General features: G+C 49.1%; 1 protein-coding gene and 1 non-coding gene across 5 annotated transcripts in view; both read right to left on the minus strand.

The window, feature by feature from the left end:
* Positions 1 to 16,054, minus strand: part of ATG16L1 (autophagy related 16 like 1) — a 65,001-nt gene that overhangs the window by 45,108 nt on the left and 3,839 nt on the right. For 2 of the 4 annotated variants that reach the window (XM_036236369.1, XM_036236365.1), the window contains exons 3-10: positions 11,235 to 11,340; positions 10,210 to 10,283; positions 9,073 to 9,324; positions 5,680 to 5,745; positions 3,246 to 3,332; positions 2,561 to 2,617; positions 2,293 to 2,340; positions 1,572 to 1,677 (exon numbers count right to left, since the gene is read on the minus strand). In XM_036236369.1, the coding sequence (XP_036092262.1) occupies positions 1,572 to 1,677; positions 2,293 to 2,340; positions 2,561 to 2,617; positions 3,246 to 3,332; positions 5,680 to 5,745; positions 9,073 to 9,324; positions 10,210 to 10,283; positions 11,235 to 11,340 (796 nt within the window). The remainder of the gene's footprint in view (positions 1 to 1,571; positions 1,678 to 2,292; positions 2,341 to 2,560; positions 2,618 to 3,245; positions 3,333 to 5,679; positions 5,746 to 9,072; positions 9,325 to 10,209; positions 10,284 to 11,234; positions 11,341 to 16,054) is intronic. The other 2 variants (XM_036236366.1, XM_036236367.1) reach the window with 2 other exon arrangements.
* Positions 389 to 662, minus strand: LOC118614517. Its single transcript, XR_004956103.1, has one exon.

Here is a 16,054-nt window from a genome sequence, read left to right on the forward strand (position 1 = left end):
CCTATGGATCCTGAAATATTTACGGGTGAAATACGATGCCTGAGATTTTGCTCGAACAAAAGTGTGCAGGGAACAGACAGGCAGATTGGCAAATGTGGCTAACTGAAGCTGCCTCACGGGATGACAGTACGCAAAAGTTCTTTTATTATTCTATGTTTGAAAATTCCCATAAGAAGAAATAAAAGACCGTGAAAAACATGGATTATAAATATTACATCACTGACGGCACGATGCTACCTGCGAGGACATAAAGATCACTCAGTTATAGCTCTGCTTGGTCTGACTGCCCACCCCCGAGTGTCCCGCTGCTGAAGAGCTGGACGACACGAGACCAAACGTTTCAGCTCCACGCGATCCCCTTCCTTTTTCGAGGTCTTTCCACTACAGAGGTCTCAGATTGAAAACTTGAGATCATGCACCGCCACACCCACGGCTGCCGCTCGTCAGACTCCTGAGAGCTATTTCTGTCGGATCGCTGTCAGCTGTGAACTATTCACTCTCAGAAACACACGCTGACAGAATCCCAAATTATCAGCTGCTCCATTATCCTGTACACATGACTTAAATGTGACAGGAGCAAACAACGGGCTGCTGGGAGTCGAGGGCGAGGAAGGGACTGTGACATCAAGTGCGATCAGACCTTTTACCAATCATCATCGACCTCCGTGAGGGGCCCAGGCCTCCCGGGGAATGGGAAGGGACTTTAGTGGTCCTCAGTCCAACTCCTCAGCCAGAGTGGGACTCTCTTTCCAATGTCCGTGGCGGCTGATCGCTCAGCCAGTTCATCGTGAGCAAAGAGTCTAGTGAGCAAAGTTCCTCCTTATGCCTGGAATGGAAAGCGCCCCCCCCCAGAAATTCCACCCCATTTTTATGGCGAGTCCTTCTCTCCCCCGAAAGCTGGTTCCTCTAACTCATCCCCCACAACCCGGGAGCAGGCCAACGCCCTGGGCCCTGCTCTGCAGGCTCTGCCACCCCACCCCTGGTTTGGCAGCCCTGAGCCAGTGACTCCACACTCCCCAGGCCCGTCCAGGTCCCGCTCAATCGCCCGACTCTCCTTTTGTACTAGGACTGAGCTCTGCTCCGGCTGATAGCCCTGGCATCAGTGGCTTCTGCCCAGGACTATCTCCTGCTTCCAACACATGCTCCTACTGGTCAGAGGCCACACAGATTCGGGTAAAAATCATAAAGCCAACAGCTGCCCTACAGACCCTCCAAAAAAAGACCACTGACTAGGCTCTCACTCTAAACTGGCGCCAACTACTGACAGCAATTGCATAAATTATCTAATTTCTCACCATCCCTAATGAGTCTTCCCTTGCTTCACCCCTCATGCTACTAATTCTCTCTCTCAGCCAGTCCTGTATTCCCGGGGACAGTTGTAATATTTTCTGTCCTCTGAAGCTAAGCAGAATATACCAATCCCCTTCCCCTTCATCTGACAGACCCGCCAGGCGTAAAGGCCAGATGTAAATACAACATGAAGCTCAGCTGTGGGAAGAGAAAGGGCACGTTAATTGTCAGGCTGTTACCATATGAAGCCTGGTAGGAGTGTGGGGGTAAACCATACTTACGAAGGCACACAGGGCAGTTGTTGGCACCCTCACTTCTTTACCACTAGAACCAGGGTGAGCGTCGGCACTGTCCTGGGGAAGTGGCAGGGAAGAGACAGAGCGCCTCCTAAGAAGTAACAGAAAGGAGAACGTTGCACAGGACTGCACGAGGCTTACTGTCCATTCAGCGCAGAATGGATTCAAAGACGTCTTTTGTCAATAGCTTCATTGCCCTTCTAGACCCTTAAAACTACAGATGATTCACCAAATCAGAAGCATCCTCACTCACATGACTGGGAAGACAGCACATTGGTACTCTCCTGCTTGCTAACTCATGGACTCCAAAAACAACAATAAGAAGCCATCCCGAACAACACCTGCTTCCCCAGTCAATAGATTGCAGGACAACTTGCTCAATGGAATGGACCTGCTAGCTCAGGTGAAGCTTGTTGGTATTACTGTAAAACAATTTAAAATGTTCCTATGCCTGCAACGTTTCATCCTCAGCGTACACTGCGGTCAAGGCGGAGTCGGAGGCATGCCAAGAAACAGCAACGAGAGCGTGATTACTGCACAAAGAGCTCAAACCATCACCCCCCTCAGAGGGCCAGCGGCATTCCTAGGACATGCAAAGCGTCCCTGTTAGCACATGGACATCTGACGACTGAGGGCAGTGAAGCGGCGATCAGCTTGTCAACGACTCACACTCACATGCCGGGATAAGAGTGGGTAATATTTTCACCTGGCAGCATCAGAAGAGTGATGTCCCAGAAGGGGAGACTCGGACAGACTAAAGGGCAAGGCCAGAGATCAGCAGGCAGCGAGATTAAGGGAAAAGAAGTCGAAGAAAAAAGGAAGAAGCTAAATGAAAAGCTGAAATTAAGGCATCCGTATACTCTGCACCACTGAAATTCTGGTGTGCGTTTAAAAAATGGTAATAAATCATGTACATACACGTAGGTATATATACACATACATCAATAAGGAAAGGTGAAGGTTTTCTAACCTACCCAAAGATATTAGTGATAGAATCCAGAAGGCCTCCAGCAGGCTGCGAGAGTCGCTTACTAAAGAGGAGGGGAGGATAGGTTTAAACCTTAGAAACATTTTGCCCAAATAATCAATCAATAAAAACAGTTCACAAAAAAGGTACCTGGGATTATGTTTCCCATCGAGTTCCCAAACCCCAGGGAGAAACCCGTCACAGGAGGAACCACCAGATGACAGTGGGAAGGTAGGACAGAAACCCAGCCTTGACGTTTTAAAAGAAACGAGGTTCCCTAGCATTACATTAACCTTCCTGCAAATAATGCTTTAGAGAATGAAACTGTCTAAGTGACCTAATAATTTCTGGCCGTTAATAACTAATCCCTATTCTTTTAGTCCGGCTTTGGCAAATAAAAAAAAAAAATCCCGGAGCCCAAGTGAGAATTAAAGGGCACGAGTTACGCGACCGCCCAGCCTAACGCAGTTTGACTGTCCAGCTGTCAGGAGACCGCTACGCTTTTCTCTGCCTCCCTTCACGGCTGGTGGCAGCACTCTGGGACGGCTCGCCACCTGCTAAGTAGAAGGGCAGCCGGGGACACTCGGGCCACTGGTCTCCGTGGCTGTGCGAGCGAGGGGCTGGGCGCGTCCGGCTGTTCTTCTGTCACGGCCACGGGGGAGCTCCTTTCCCGGCCAGACCTGCCTACTTACGTGGCCGCTCTGCTGACGGTGCGCACGGGAGAGGTCTCCTCGGTGTGCTCAGTGGTTTCATCCACAATGACTTCGATGTCATCGTCCCTGGAAAGAAGGGGGACAGGCCGAGTCTTTGATTCTGCTCAACACCAGCTTTGTGATGAGTCTGTTCTGCAAATGCCAACGCCATTTCCAGGTCGCACACGACCTACGTGACTTTGCTACGACCACGACGATTAAGGGTTCTCTGAGAAGACCGCCATGCTCTGAGCAGCACTGAGAGAAACGTTCGACCTGTTCAAATCAAACCCAGACCTGCAACTGAAAATAACTTTCAAAGGGAGCTTTTGATCCTTTTAGGTCTAAACACAGTTCCCACTTGGAAAGCAATGAAATAACGTTTATTATGTCTGTAACCACATAAGCAGTACCAAGGTAGATTCTTTCCATCAAAAGTCTGGTTGGTAGCTGAAGGGCTTGTGCCCTCAAACAACTGGACTGCGCTTGCCAGTGAACAGTTGCCACGAGACAGGCTGAGCTCAGAGACCACTCAGGGACAGCTACAAAGTACAGGGAAATGACAGTGCAAAGAGAAGACCCAGGTGAATAAGGAAAGGGACCGCTAAAAGGAAAATGATATCAACAGCCGCATTACCACCCCATTTTAAATATTACTTTAATAATTAACAGAAAAGCAAAGTCTAAACACAACTCATTTTTTACTCGGGGTAGTCTATGTTTAAAGGGCAAACACTTGCTGCTTCTGACATCTGAGCAGTACATCACATTTCACTCAAAACGATCAAGTCAGAGGAACACACTCCTTTGCTACTGTTTATCCCACAGGATGCAAAGCCCCTCTGGGATTCTTTCCTCCCCAGTTTCCTGGTGGGGGAGGGGCAAGCAATTATTTTGGTCTTAATGACCTCCTACTGAGTTGCAATCTTCACGGAGAAGTAAAATGATAAAATGTAAGCCCATATGGCCTGGATTTTGGATTTGTAAGAACCTAAAAGCAACACTTTCCCATGATTACCTGGATTAAGTAAATGTAAACTTAAGAACTTGTTACCAAGCAAGTTAGACCAAGTCAGTCAATTTACTTTCCTTGGCTACTGATTCTTGGATTCCATGTAACTGCACTGTCTTGGCCGACTGCAGAGGAAAACCAAGGCAGGCCTGAAGAATGAGGACAAGGCTGGGCTCCCCTTTCTTCTTGGTTGTGGTTTGGGAGGGTCACTTTTGCTCATCCAAGAGTGATAACAAGACAGCACAGGTGGCAAGAGCAGTGCACGTGAGCTAAGCCTACACAAATGCTTCGAGGCAGAATTTTCTAGCCATAAAGGTACTCGGAACCGTGTGAAGGCCCAGGGCCACAAAAAAACACCGCAGTTTGGCTACTGGTTATCGAAACCCTTCAAAAAATATAAACGTCCGTTCCCACGGAAACTCCTGTCCTAGGAAAGCAGAGATTCGGAAACAGGCTTTTACAGACTCCCAGGCTCGCACAGTAGCTCAGCCCTCCTGCGTGAGCCCGGACAGCATGTTGGCCCTCTCCAAACCGTGTTTCATCTGGTCCCCTGTCCACAAGGGTAAACAGGAGGTGGACAAGCGACGCTTTGCAAGCTGTTATTTTTAAGGATAAACCTAGTTTCCAGGTCAAATATTTATTTACTTTGTAGTTATGGGAATATACATGTCAGGTTCATTTTCCACATCTGAGAGTATAGAAAAAGTCTACATACTCTACATCTAAAGCAAAGGCTTGACATTAGAACCTTTTTGTTTTCTTATAAATTAAGACCTTTCTTTTTCTGGAGAATGACTCCTAACTGAATTTAAAGCACTCCCCTCCATTATCTGAAAGCAACCAACATTTTAAAAACTAGTGGATCGTAATTCTAATGTTGTATTTCATAATGTATTTCAATAGAAAAGAAAAACATCCTGAACCACACAGAAAGGGGATTTGATCATTAAAATACCCATCATTCTCAAAACAAAGCTTCAAGTCTTAGGGAAGCTCCTCTCGTGACCCCCGGTCAGGAAAAGCTCCACACCGATTCAGCTCCTTTCGCTCCACGGGATCTCAGCCTTCGCTTGTCCTTCAAAGGTTCGCCCAAACCTCCACTCAAAAGCCACGGACCAAGAAGAGAGCAAGAGAAAGAACCCGAGCCCAGTGTTACACTGCCACAGCCCCAGTTAGGGGTAGAAATGGACCGAAGAGTCAACAGGAAAACAGGGAGGTTGTCACTTGTGGGGGCTGGAAGTTAACTCACACTCACAGCTAATGAGGAGTGTCAACAGGAACGACTTTCTGGAAGGTAATGCGTTTTTCAATTTCCTCCCTTACATCTTTTAGTTTTGACAATCTATAAAATTATTTAATAGAAATTTAAAACGAGTGAATCACATTTTTAAGGGCACCTTTGATCAACGCATGCCTACTTACTGCTCCACTGGAAGAGGCTCCTTGGCTGCTTCTGCAAGCTCCTTCTGCAGCCGCGCCTGCCGCCGCCTGTTAAAAAAAAAACAAGCCCACTAGTTACAGCTGCTCAGAGAGCATGAGGCTGTGGCTCTCGATAAACTGGCTCTAATAACACACCTGAGAAGTCAGTGCATTCAAGATGATGACTGCCTCGGGCCACACTGGCAAGGTCAGTCGGGACCCCCACTATAATGGACTTCGGAGCAAAGCCGGGAGCAAAGATTATGTTATCAGAGAAAGTAGCGTGCCAGCGAGGGAGGAGCCTGTCTGTCAGGAGCCAGGGCCTCTCAGGACAGAAAGGCCATCAAGCATGACCCGGTCAGTTTCCTGCAGCAAACAGACTCACGCTAAAATACCAAGAGCACGAATGAGAGTAAAGATTTACTCAGCACTTACCTGTGCTTCGGTTTTATTATTTACAGGTTTTAACTTAATCCCCATGATGATGCTTTGAGGTTAAGAGCTATTATACCCATTTTACAGATGAGGCAACTGAGATACAGTGGGATTCTCAAATGGTCAAAACGTACACGGTTTCAATTCGCTGGGGCTGGACACAGAGGCTCTGCTGGGGCCAAATTTTACCATGGTCAAGAGCCACATCCACTCTGTGAACTATTTTTGTCTCTCCCTCCCAGGTCCTAAACACAGGCGCTCCCTAATTCTCGACCATGGCCTCATTCTCTTCTCTGTGGTGCCTGCCCTCTGTGTGGGGTCCCGGTCCAGAACACCAGCCATGCTACTGCACCCCAGCTGAGAATTCTGCTTGAAGTTTTTAAGCTTCCTACCATAGTGGTGATTCCCAAGATGGAGAAAAGCCCTCCAGATGGCTTATCAGAATTAGAGGAAGAAAAGAAGCATATTATGATCTTAATTTCATACCGAATGAAGTTTCATGGGACAAATGACAAGACGTTCAGTGTAACAGATTTTCGTTGGCGGGAATGCACACCCTATGAAGCGTCCTTGAGGGAAAAGCAGTGACTCGGTGTGGGGTGCGCGACACTCCTCTACAGGAAAGGCGCCGTTCGGCCGGGGGCATAAAGCACAGACCGAGGGTCACGGGGAGAAGGAGACATCTGTGCACGGCTGAAGGAAAAGGCCTCCTTGCTCGTTCACATGTTCCACAGCAGCCACAGGCTGGACTGCGGGGGACCCGCCCCAGCCCAGGGAGGCGGGACGTGCACGGCTGTTTGGAAACAGTCTGCCGCGCTGTGGCCCAGGTCCACGAAAGCCACGACGAGGAGGACGCGGGGTCCGGGGGGCTGGCAGGAAGGGAGAGAGACTGAGGAAGAGCTATCCGAGCAATGAAGAGCACCCCCGGGCCCCACGCAGGTGACCAGGTGACAGCACATCTACTGCACATCCGTAGGGCCTCCCAGGGGAGGGAACGAGGCAGAGCCAGGCGGGCCGCGCACCCCACTGTCAGCGGAAAGGCCGGCCTCTTCCGCTGGCGCCCTGGGAGGCGCCGGCCGCCTCTCCCTCCCGCAGGTGCCGGCAGGCAGCCCGCCGGCCTCCGGTCACCCTGGTGTCCTCGCCACCCTTAAGCTGCCTAATGGCTCTGTGGCATAAGTCACACTATTTTACTTCAAGTAAAGGCAGGAGAGCAAGAATTTAAAAAAAAAAAAAAAAAAGCAGCTCATTTTTTTCTGAATACAGTAGAAATTTCAGAAAATTAGAAAATACTGAAAAGCAAAATAAATAAGTAAATAAATAGCAAAGCAAAAACCAGAAACCAAATCTCACCACCCGGAAATCAAAACTATTAACTATCTAATCTCTTCTAATTCATTCAAAAATGTGGATCATGCCGTATAAAAAGAATTCTTCCGCTATTCTCAATTTCATTAATTTGATGCATTTTCTCGTGTCACCAGGTATTCTTAAAACATTTTTAAATGACTTTGGAAAAATTCTGCTACATAAAAATACCACAGCTCATCCCTCGAGGAACGTACTGCTGCTCATTTTTCACTGCTACGAATAACGTGCCATCGCAACAGAGTATTTGTGAACACGCCTCAAACTTCCTCAAGGTGAAGTCTAACAAGTGCGAACCGTCTTCCGGCTTCCGGTGGCCCCACGTGCCCTTCGGGAGGTTGCAGAAACGGGCCTTCCACTGGCACCCTTCCTGCCACATTCGCTGACCACATCGACTTCTTTAATGAACTACCCAGGCTTTCCACCCATCTGAGTGCTCGCCTATTCCTTGCTGACTCCATATTATGAATATTTATCATAGCGCATTCTAGTTGATTATTTTAGTGTTTTTTGATGTTAAAAAACCTAGAATTTTTAGCCAGTCCACTCTTTATTTCCTTTCCTTCTAGTGTTCAGAGTGCTCCAGTACTCCCATTTAGGAATTTTTCATAAAATAAACAGCACTTTATTGTTTTACTTCTACCCAATGGTTTTCATTTTTATACAGATTTTGGAATCTATTTGAAGATAATACTTGGTAAGGTTACTGCTCCTAATTATTAAGACTCTTGTTTTCATTTCCTCATTCTTTTTGATTAGCTGCAATCATCTTTTCAAATTCTAAACTACTGACGTGGGGATTTAAAATCATGTTCTAATCTGCTGAACTCTCATTACTAGTTTCTCCGTTGATCTTCTTAGGTTTTCTGGGTGGATAATCACAACTCCACCCCTTGCTAGCAGCCCTGCATCGGGGTCCTACGCTGCGGGATGGCCACAGTCACTCAGAGTAGAGAGAGAGTCCTTCCTTCTTTTGTTCCTGGGTTTGAAGGCCAGGAACAAAAGAACACAGGACGGTGGACCCTCACCACAGACGTGTTGGACTCTGTGGGATTTTCAACACACAAATTCCCCTCCACAGGGCCTCTGACACCTACCGTTAGGGTGGGAGGCTTCCCTGTTGTAAGACTGCGATGAATTAAAAAAAAAAAAAAAGCATCAACGAGTCTGACTGAGGAGTTTCACATCTCCATGCACGTAAGGGTGGACCACAGCTTCTTGTACCCGAACTTCTGACATGTTTGAACAATTTTTCAAAAGTAGGGGTGGGTGGGAGGAATTTCAATCTTTTTCTAATTCTGGTTTAATTTATACTGTTCAAGAATTAGCTTTTCTCCTTGAAACGCTGAAAGAATTCACTGGCAAAAACAGTACGGGCCAAAGTTGCCTGGGGAGGTAATCCTCTGCTCGGCAACAAAAGCAATCTTATAAACGCAAATCTCTTTCTGGCCGCCATCGCTAGTCCTGATTTTGTCAGTGTGTTCTGTTTTGCCCCCGAGTCTGCGGGTGGAGCTGCCAGGGTGGCTTCTATCTTTTCTAGGACCTGGATTCTACTTTATGAGAAAGGGAGCCACCGACGGTGGCGTGCTCGCCCACCTTGAATCCTTCTCATTCTCCGCATTGAGGCGATTGGCTTCCTGCGCTTTCTCGGCCATCCATCTGGTGACCAGCTCCTGGTTTTCCTCTGAAGTTTTCCTCAGTTTCTCCTCCAAGGCAGTGAAAGTGATCTGCAGGGCATCGTATTCATCCTTCAAGGTCTGGTTGGCTCTCTCGAGGTCCTGCAGCTTACTGCGTAGCTCCTGGCACTCCGTCTCCAGGTCAGAGATGGTCTGCAGGCACTCTGTGATTCTGCAAGCACGGCACACGGCGGGAGTGGTGCCGCACGCGAGCCCCGCGCCGCGGCCAGGGCGCCTGGCCGAGGGCTCGACCTGTAGGAGCTCAGGCACCGACAGCGGCCTCGGCCGTTACACCGGGCACCACGGGGAGGCGTCCTGTCTGTCACACGTCTCTCGGCAAGCCCAGCCCCAGTGTTCATGGGACGACCCTCTGGGAGAGGAAGCACCCAGGGAGAATTTCATCTAGACTACAAATGACTTCAAAGCGCCTTTCCGAAAAGCGGGATGTGAAGAAGGGGGAGCTTTCGGGGCCTAACGAAGCGGCTGGCGGGGGCTTAAAAGGAGCCCGGGCGTCCCGTGTACCCGGCAGCTCTACTCTTCACTGAGCGGACGGATGCCCACACACGTCCTCCACCTGCCCGAGCCTCTGCAGAGACCCCTCTCTGCACGTTAAGGGAAAAGGCAGGGATGAGAGTCAGGCTTCCCTCCAGCCCTGAGACTGGAGCTGCCCTTCACCTTGCCCGCCAGGCTTCTCCCCGAGCAAAAATAATCCTGCCCACAGGGCCCCACACTCGACATCCTGGCCCTGTCTCTGCCACAGAAGATACCAGCTCCCACGCGCGGTGACCACGGGGAGACTCTGAATGCCTCGGAGACACATGGAAGGGACAAGGTTATGCTGGGGAACCTGGAAGCCTGAGCGCATTGTTCTGGCCTTTTCCATCCTTAGAGCAGATAGAAAAAGACCCCAGGCTACGCATGCAAAGAAATGAAAACTCTTGCTGAGCAAGGCACGGCTACCATTTGCCACCGACTGCCACCGGCCCCGCTCACAGGAGCACAGTAAGGAAAGACGAGTGTGGTCCCACGGCCAGTCCCGAGAGTTCATGCTACTCACTTTGCTTCGTTCATCTGCATCTCCCTGTCCTTCTGCTGCATTTGGTTATTCAGGTCGATCACCAACTGAGCTAGCTGGGGGGTAAAGAAGAACACTTTCATAAATAAAAGACATTTTAGGACCTCAGTGGAAAACTAAGTAACGGTGGGTTATTTTATTTTTAAGAAAGAAAAGGTGCATTGTGGGGTTGGGCCAAGGCAAGAAATGAGCCAGGTGGCAGAGAGGCGCTTAAGGGCCTGTGGGGGTGCTCAGGGGACAGCATGCGCAGGGCCCTGTTGAAGTCAGCCCTGGGTGGACGAGTTCCAGGTGACTGCCTGGCTCCTGCTGAGGACACCTGTCTACTCCTCCACCCTGCCTACCCTTTGCAGACTCTTCGGCTGATAAAAGGACCAATTCCGCTGATTTGTAAATTGTATTTTTTTTCATAATTCGCCATTAGACCATTGTCCAGGATAAACACAGCCCAGGAAGTGATTCCTTCTAGTCTTTTTTTTCTCCTGAAACTGCAGGGTTTATTCTCGAGCTTTTATTTTAAAATTAATTCTTGAGGTAACACTGGTTTATGACATTATGTAAGTTTCTGCAGACTCTTCAGCTGATAAAAGGTGTGACAGCACATATAATTCGACACCTGTACATATCACACCACCAAAAGTCCGGTGTCTACCGTCACCATATAACCGAGCCCCTTTATCTGTTCGGTCCTCCCTCCGCCGCCTTCCCCCCAGGAACCGCCGACCTGCTGTCCAGCTCTATTTCCCTCAGAAGCTTAGTGAAGGTATTACTAAGCCCTTCAGTGGACCAAACAGCGAGCTTCCCTCCTTCAAAGTTTGTCCACTTACACCTTTTGTGCCATCGCAGAGCCTGACGACCGTGCAGTCATCTCAACAGCTGACGGCAGCTTCGGTCCCACAGATCGAGCTGGTGACGCCACATGCAGCCGGGATGGAGTCCCGTCTGCCCGCCCTCCCCACCACAAGACCCGCGGAGAGCTGAAGACAGAGGGGGAGAGCGGCCATCTTTACCTCGCCACGTTTCTTGTGCAGTTCAGTAAGTTCCTCCTGGTGCCTCATCTTTAGCTGGGCCATTTCTTGTGCCTGGCTGTCACTCCATGTGCCATCATGTCCAGGACTAAATCCCCCAAGCAGGCAGATGATGAGAATGAAAAAGGGAGGAAAAAATCAGGCTCCAAAGCCCCCTAATCAGGCTGTGGAACAGTAACTTCAGAATTTCAAGCCCGTTCCTGACAACATAGCCAATAAAGCAGTTCGGTTTCCCAGGCAAGTGTAGTTATAAGCCACTCGACACCGAAAGTAGAAAGTAGGATGTGCGAGACATCTGGTGGAACGAAGCAACCACGAAGCGAACCACCGACTGTGTCGGGAACAAAGGGGGAGCTCCAGAATGAAGTTTAGGTAAATATGGGGGAGACAAGAGGTCTCGCACTGGACAAACGCACGAATGTCAACTACGTGCCTGGCACCTCCTGGAGGCGGGCGAAGGCAGCGTGCGCGCAGCCCTGCCCTCCGGAGGCTGGCCTTCGGTTAGGAGCAGGCAGACCATAAGCGAGTGATTACATGAGGCCAGGTGGTCAGACGTGCCATGAAGGAAAACTGAGCCCGTCAGAGAGGGAACGGAGCAGCAGCGGTCCTGTTCGCTGTGGGGCAGTTAAAGGCTTCTCTGCGCGTCATACGCGATCCATTGGAGACTGGGAAGAAGGGAAGCACAAGCCATGTGGCCCCTGGGGGCTGGGCCCTTCTGGGCAGAGGGAAGAGCAAGTGTGGGAAAGGCCTGGAGGAGGCGACACAGACAGGTACTCGGGGGAGTGTGTGACTAGAGCCCCAGGAGAAGTGGGTCCAGGAGACAGGTCAGGGAGGAGCGGGGAGGTCACGCAGAGGCTTGTAGGCCCCTGAGGGCTGTGGCGTTTACTAGGTGTGACCAGAAGCTGTTGGAGGGTTTTGAGCAGATGGCAAGACAGGATCAGTGCAGGTGCTGGGTGGAAAGCAGACTGGGGGGCAGGGGGTGCGAGGGGAGAAACAGCCGTGACACGGTCCGCGTTCGAGTTCGTGCAGCCCGGACGGAGGCGGCACCACTGGAGGTGGTGAGATGTGCTCGGGCCCCGGCAGGATCCACTGTGAAGAGGGGCTCCGGGCTGTGCCCTGGGACTGGACGTGGGGTATGTGAGAGAGAGGAGTCAAGGATGAGTCCAAGGCTGCTGACCTGAGCAACTGATAACATGCAGGTGTCACCTACTAAAACGGAAAGGACTCAGGGAGGAGCTGGTTTGGGGGGAGGGCTGAAGAATTCAGCGTGGACATCCAGGCACGTCGAGTGGAAAATGGAGAGTACAATCTGAGCTGCAGGTACAGCGGTCCAAGCAGGAGGCTGACGCGTAGAAGCCGTCAGCACACAGATATACCTGAAACCACGGGAGAGGAAGTTCAGAGGGCCTCAGGGACTGGTGCAGTTTGGGAACTCTGCAGGTGTCTGCACACCAGCTCAGAAATGGCAGAAGGTGACCAGAGAGGGGAGTCGCAGGTCAGGAGAGGGGTCTCGGCTGGAGCTACAGACGTGAATCAGACTATACTGAGTTGAAACCACTGCCCAGGGAACAAAAGCACATAGATGGAGAAAAGGAAGAAAACCGGAAAGCTAAGGTGCCCCCACCTGAGGGCGGGGGAGCACTGCCTCCTCCACGACCTACAGAGAAATGAAAGAGGGCAAGGCAGGGCGGCGCGAAGCTCCACTTCCCAACATCACGCGCCGCTTCTGAGTTTTTATTCCATGTTCAAACGCGCACTAATCCTTTATCCTTTGAGGCAGCCTGTGCTTCCCCAGTCTAAGCCCATAAAGCAGAAGCCAGGAGGTTCGGAAGTGGAACACACCTTACGAGAAACCAGCCTGTTAGGCAGGTCAAGCAACAGGCCTGGGGGACAACTGCATTTAGGAATTGGACATTTTAAAAATTAAATCTCCTTTTGTTAATGCAAAGCAACGTAGAACATGCAAAACCAGTCCCTTCCAAAGAGGTGCTGGCATTCTAGAAGAGCTTCCTGAGACTAAGGCAAAGACACAGGTCACCCATTCTACAGCTCAAAGCCTCCTCCCACCTCCACTTTTATTCGAAATAAAAGTCAAACTCCCTACAGCAGCCCACCAACAGGGCTTCACTAGGCAGGGAAGAGTCATCTAGACTGCAGCGGTAGCCAACCTTTTCGGCATCAGGGACCGGGGCTCCCATGAGGATCTAATCTCTGATGATCTGAGGCGGAGCCAAGGAGCTGATGCTAGCGCTGAGGAGCGGCTGCAAATAGACAAAGCTTCCCTGGCTCAAGGCCCGGTTCCTAACAGGCCACAGAGCAGTTCAGGTCTGTGACCCAGGGGCTGGGAAGCCCAGTGCAGAGGGCAGGTTTAAAAGCAGATCCCTGGGCCCCACCGCAGACAGAGTAGGCCTGAGATGGAGCCTGTAATCTGCATCTCCACAGGCTCTCAGCTGCGATGCACAAGGACTCTGGGCAGCCGTGGACATATGCGGTGATTCTGTTACAGGTCATCGGGTCACCTAAAGGGTTTCTTGAAACAGATTTCTGGGCCCCGCCCCCACAGTTTCTGACACGAAGGTCTTTCCATTTCTAACAATTTCCCAGAAGCTGTGGTGCAGGAAGCATACTTAGAAAACTACTAGAATCCACCATTTCCAGGCTGAAGAGTTTAACTTTTATCTACTTAGTAAGCAAAGGGATTAAAACCGTTAAGAGGGAAGTCAGACAACTGATGTAGATAAAACTTTTTCAGCAGTGTGACTTAAGGTTAGGAAATGAGACAAAAGGAGAGAGAAGAAAACTGTTAAAGAGAAAAACCACAGGCTCCATATGGCGTTGCCTGCGCTAAAACCCCATGAAACCAAAACCAGACTTAACACCTGATCTAACATTTCCATTTCAACCTCTCCCAGAGACGTTTCTGGGCAGCAGTACAAGGAAGTAACCGTCCTGCGGACCCACTCCATCTCCTCCTCCCTGGGCACACACAGCGGCAATCTGCCTGATAAAAACCCTTGGGGTGGGGAGGAAATTATCCTGTGTTTTCTTTTGTTAATAACTCCCCTGCCCCACCCTTCTTCCTATAAAAACCCTCTATTTTGTACAAAACCTTCAAGTTGCTACAAGGAATGCTGCCTCATTCATGATGGGATTTGCTTAACAAATACTATCATCTTCAAATTCACTCCGTTGACTTTTTTAACAAAGCCCATTAGGTAGCCATCTTCCGTGCATACGTGAGAGGGTCTCTCCCACAGACTCAGTTCTGTAAGAGCAGGGATTCTGCTTCTGGGTCTCTGTACCCCTGCCGCCTGGCCCACACTGCAGTCACAGAACTTTTGAGCACAGAAGACTCCTGCCCCAGGTCAGGAATGAAAGGCTACATCACAAACAAAGGGAGTGGAAAAATAAATGTAAACTAAGAGGCAGATGAACAAGGAACTGTGGAGAAGAATGGACAGGCCTGGGTGCCTGGCTGCAGACGGGGAGGGGCAGGATACTGAGGGAAAGAGGAATCACGGATGGCCTGTGGAAAATAAGGACACCATCGATGGAAATGAGGCAGTCACGAGGAGAAGCCTGATGATGGACACAAGTCTGAAGGGAAGGAAGCACCTCCAATCAAATTACCACCCCACTGATATTTGGCCAGAAGAGCTGTAGTACATTTACTTATAATAACACCTTTCCAAGCAAATGAGTTTGACTGACAGATAAAGGATACAGGAATACAGTCACCAAGAGTCTAATCTGGTAGAAATAAAATGTTTTAAGTTTTCAATTGACTGATTTTTCCTGAAAAAGACAAAATGGCATTCTCTACACCTAAAATTGACCAGAACGCGGTGACTAATAATTACAGAAGGGCTCCCAAGGCCACAGCCAGGCAGTCTCCTGGACTGTGAGTAAGCAAGGAAGGAACTCTAGTGCCAGGAGACCATCTTGCCAGATGTAGAATCATGGATGGCAGGCAGTTACACAGCTGACTCAGCAACAGGAGTAAAGAAACAAGGTACACCTAACATTTGTTTTTAAACCCTAAACTACTGTCAACTTTGTTCTTAAAATTGCTAAATGTTAACTGATATGCAAATGAGAATGGATTTTAGAAAAATAATGGGTACTGTTCCCATGTAAACCATCAAGTTTAAGATGCAAACATGAACATATGGAAAAACAGGACAATATGACTCTAGAATGTTCCATTTAAGCTGCTTTGACAAAGTACGGTTCCAGGTTTTTCTGAGGCATGACTCAGAAAGAATTAGTTACCTGAATGGCCTAAGTAAACGTATCAACCCCTGCTGTGTGCACACACTTGCATGTTACTTAATGACACAATGCTCACCCTACTAAAATGCAGATTTTCTAATACTTTAAAAAAAAAAAAAGGCTTGTTGCAATCTGCTAGTTTAATTTAATGACTTACTAAGATATGTTGAAAAACACTTAGAACTAAAAAAGGATCTACAGACCTGTGCTGTAGAAAAAGCAACTTATGGCAATCCAGTATTAGCAAGGTCTATGTAAATCTGCTCGAGAATGTTCTCTTGTCTGATTACTTACAAAGAGTGAGCCCTGACAGGCTGGAGGAGGAACCAGCCCAGTTACCATCCTTAAGCAATATCTCCAGCTTACAGTGCATAACTTGTGACAACCCTCCTAGGTGGGTAAGTGTGTGCATTTAAAAAAATGATTTTAGTTATTTGGCTTCAAAAGCTACTTGAAAGGAGCGGACAAAAACTAGAACCCAGAAACAGTAATTCTAAATCAGAGAAGTGACAACTGAACAGAGACAAACT

The sequence above is a fragment of the Rousettus aegyptiacus genome, unplaced genomic scaffold, assembly GCF_014176215.1.
Source record: "Rousettus aegyptiacus isolate mRouAeg1 unplaced genomic scaffold, mRouAeg1.p scaffold_m13_p_2, whole genome shotgun sequence".
NCBI classification, from domain to species: domain Eukaryota; kingdom Metazoa; phylum Chordata; class Mammalia; order Chiroptera; family Pteropodidae; genus Rousettus; species Rousettus aegyptiacus.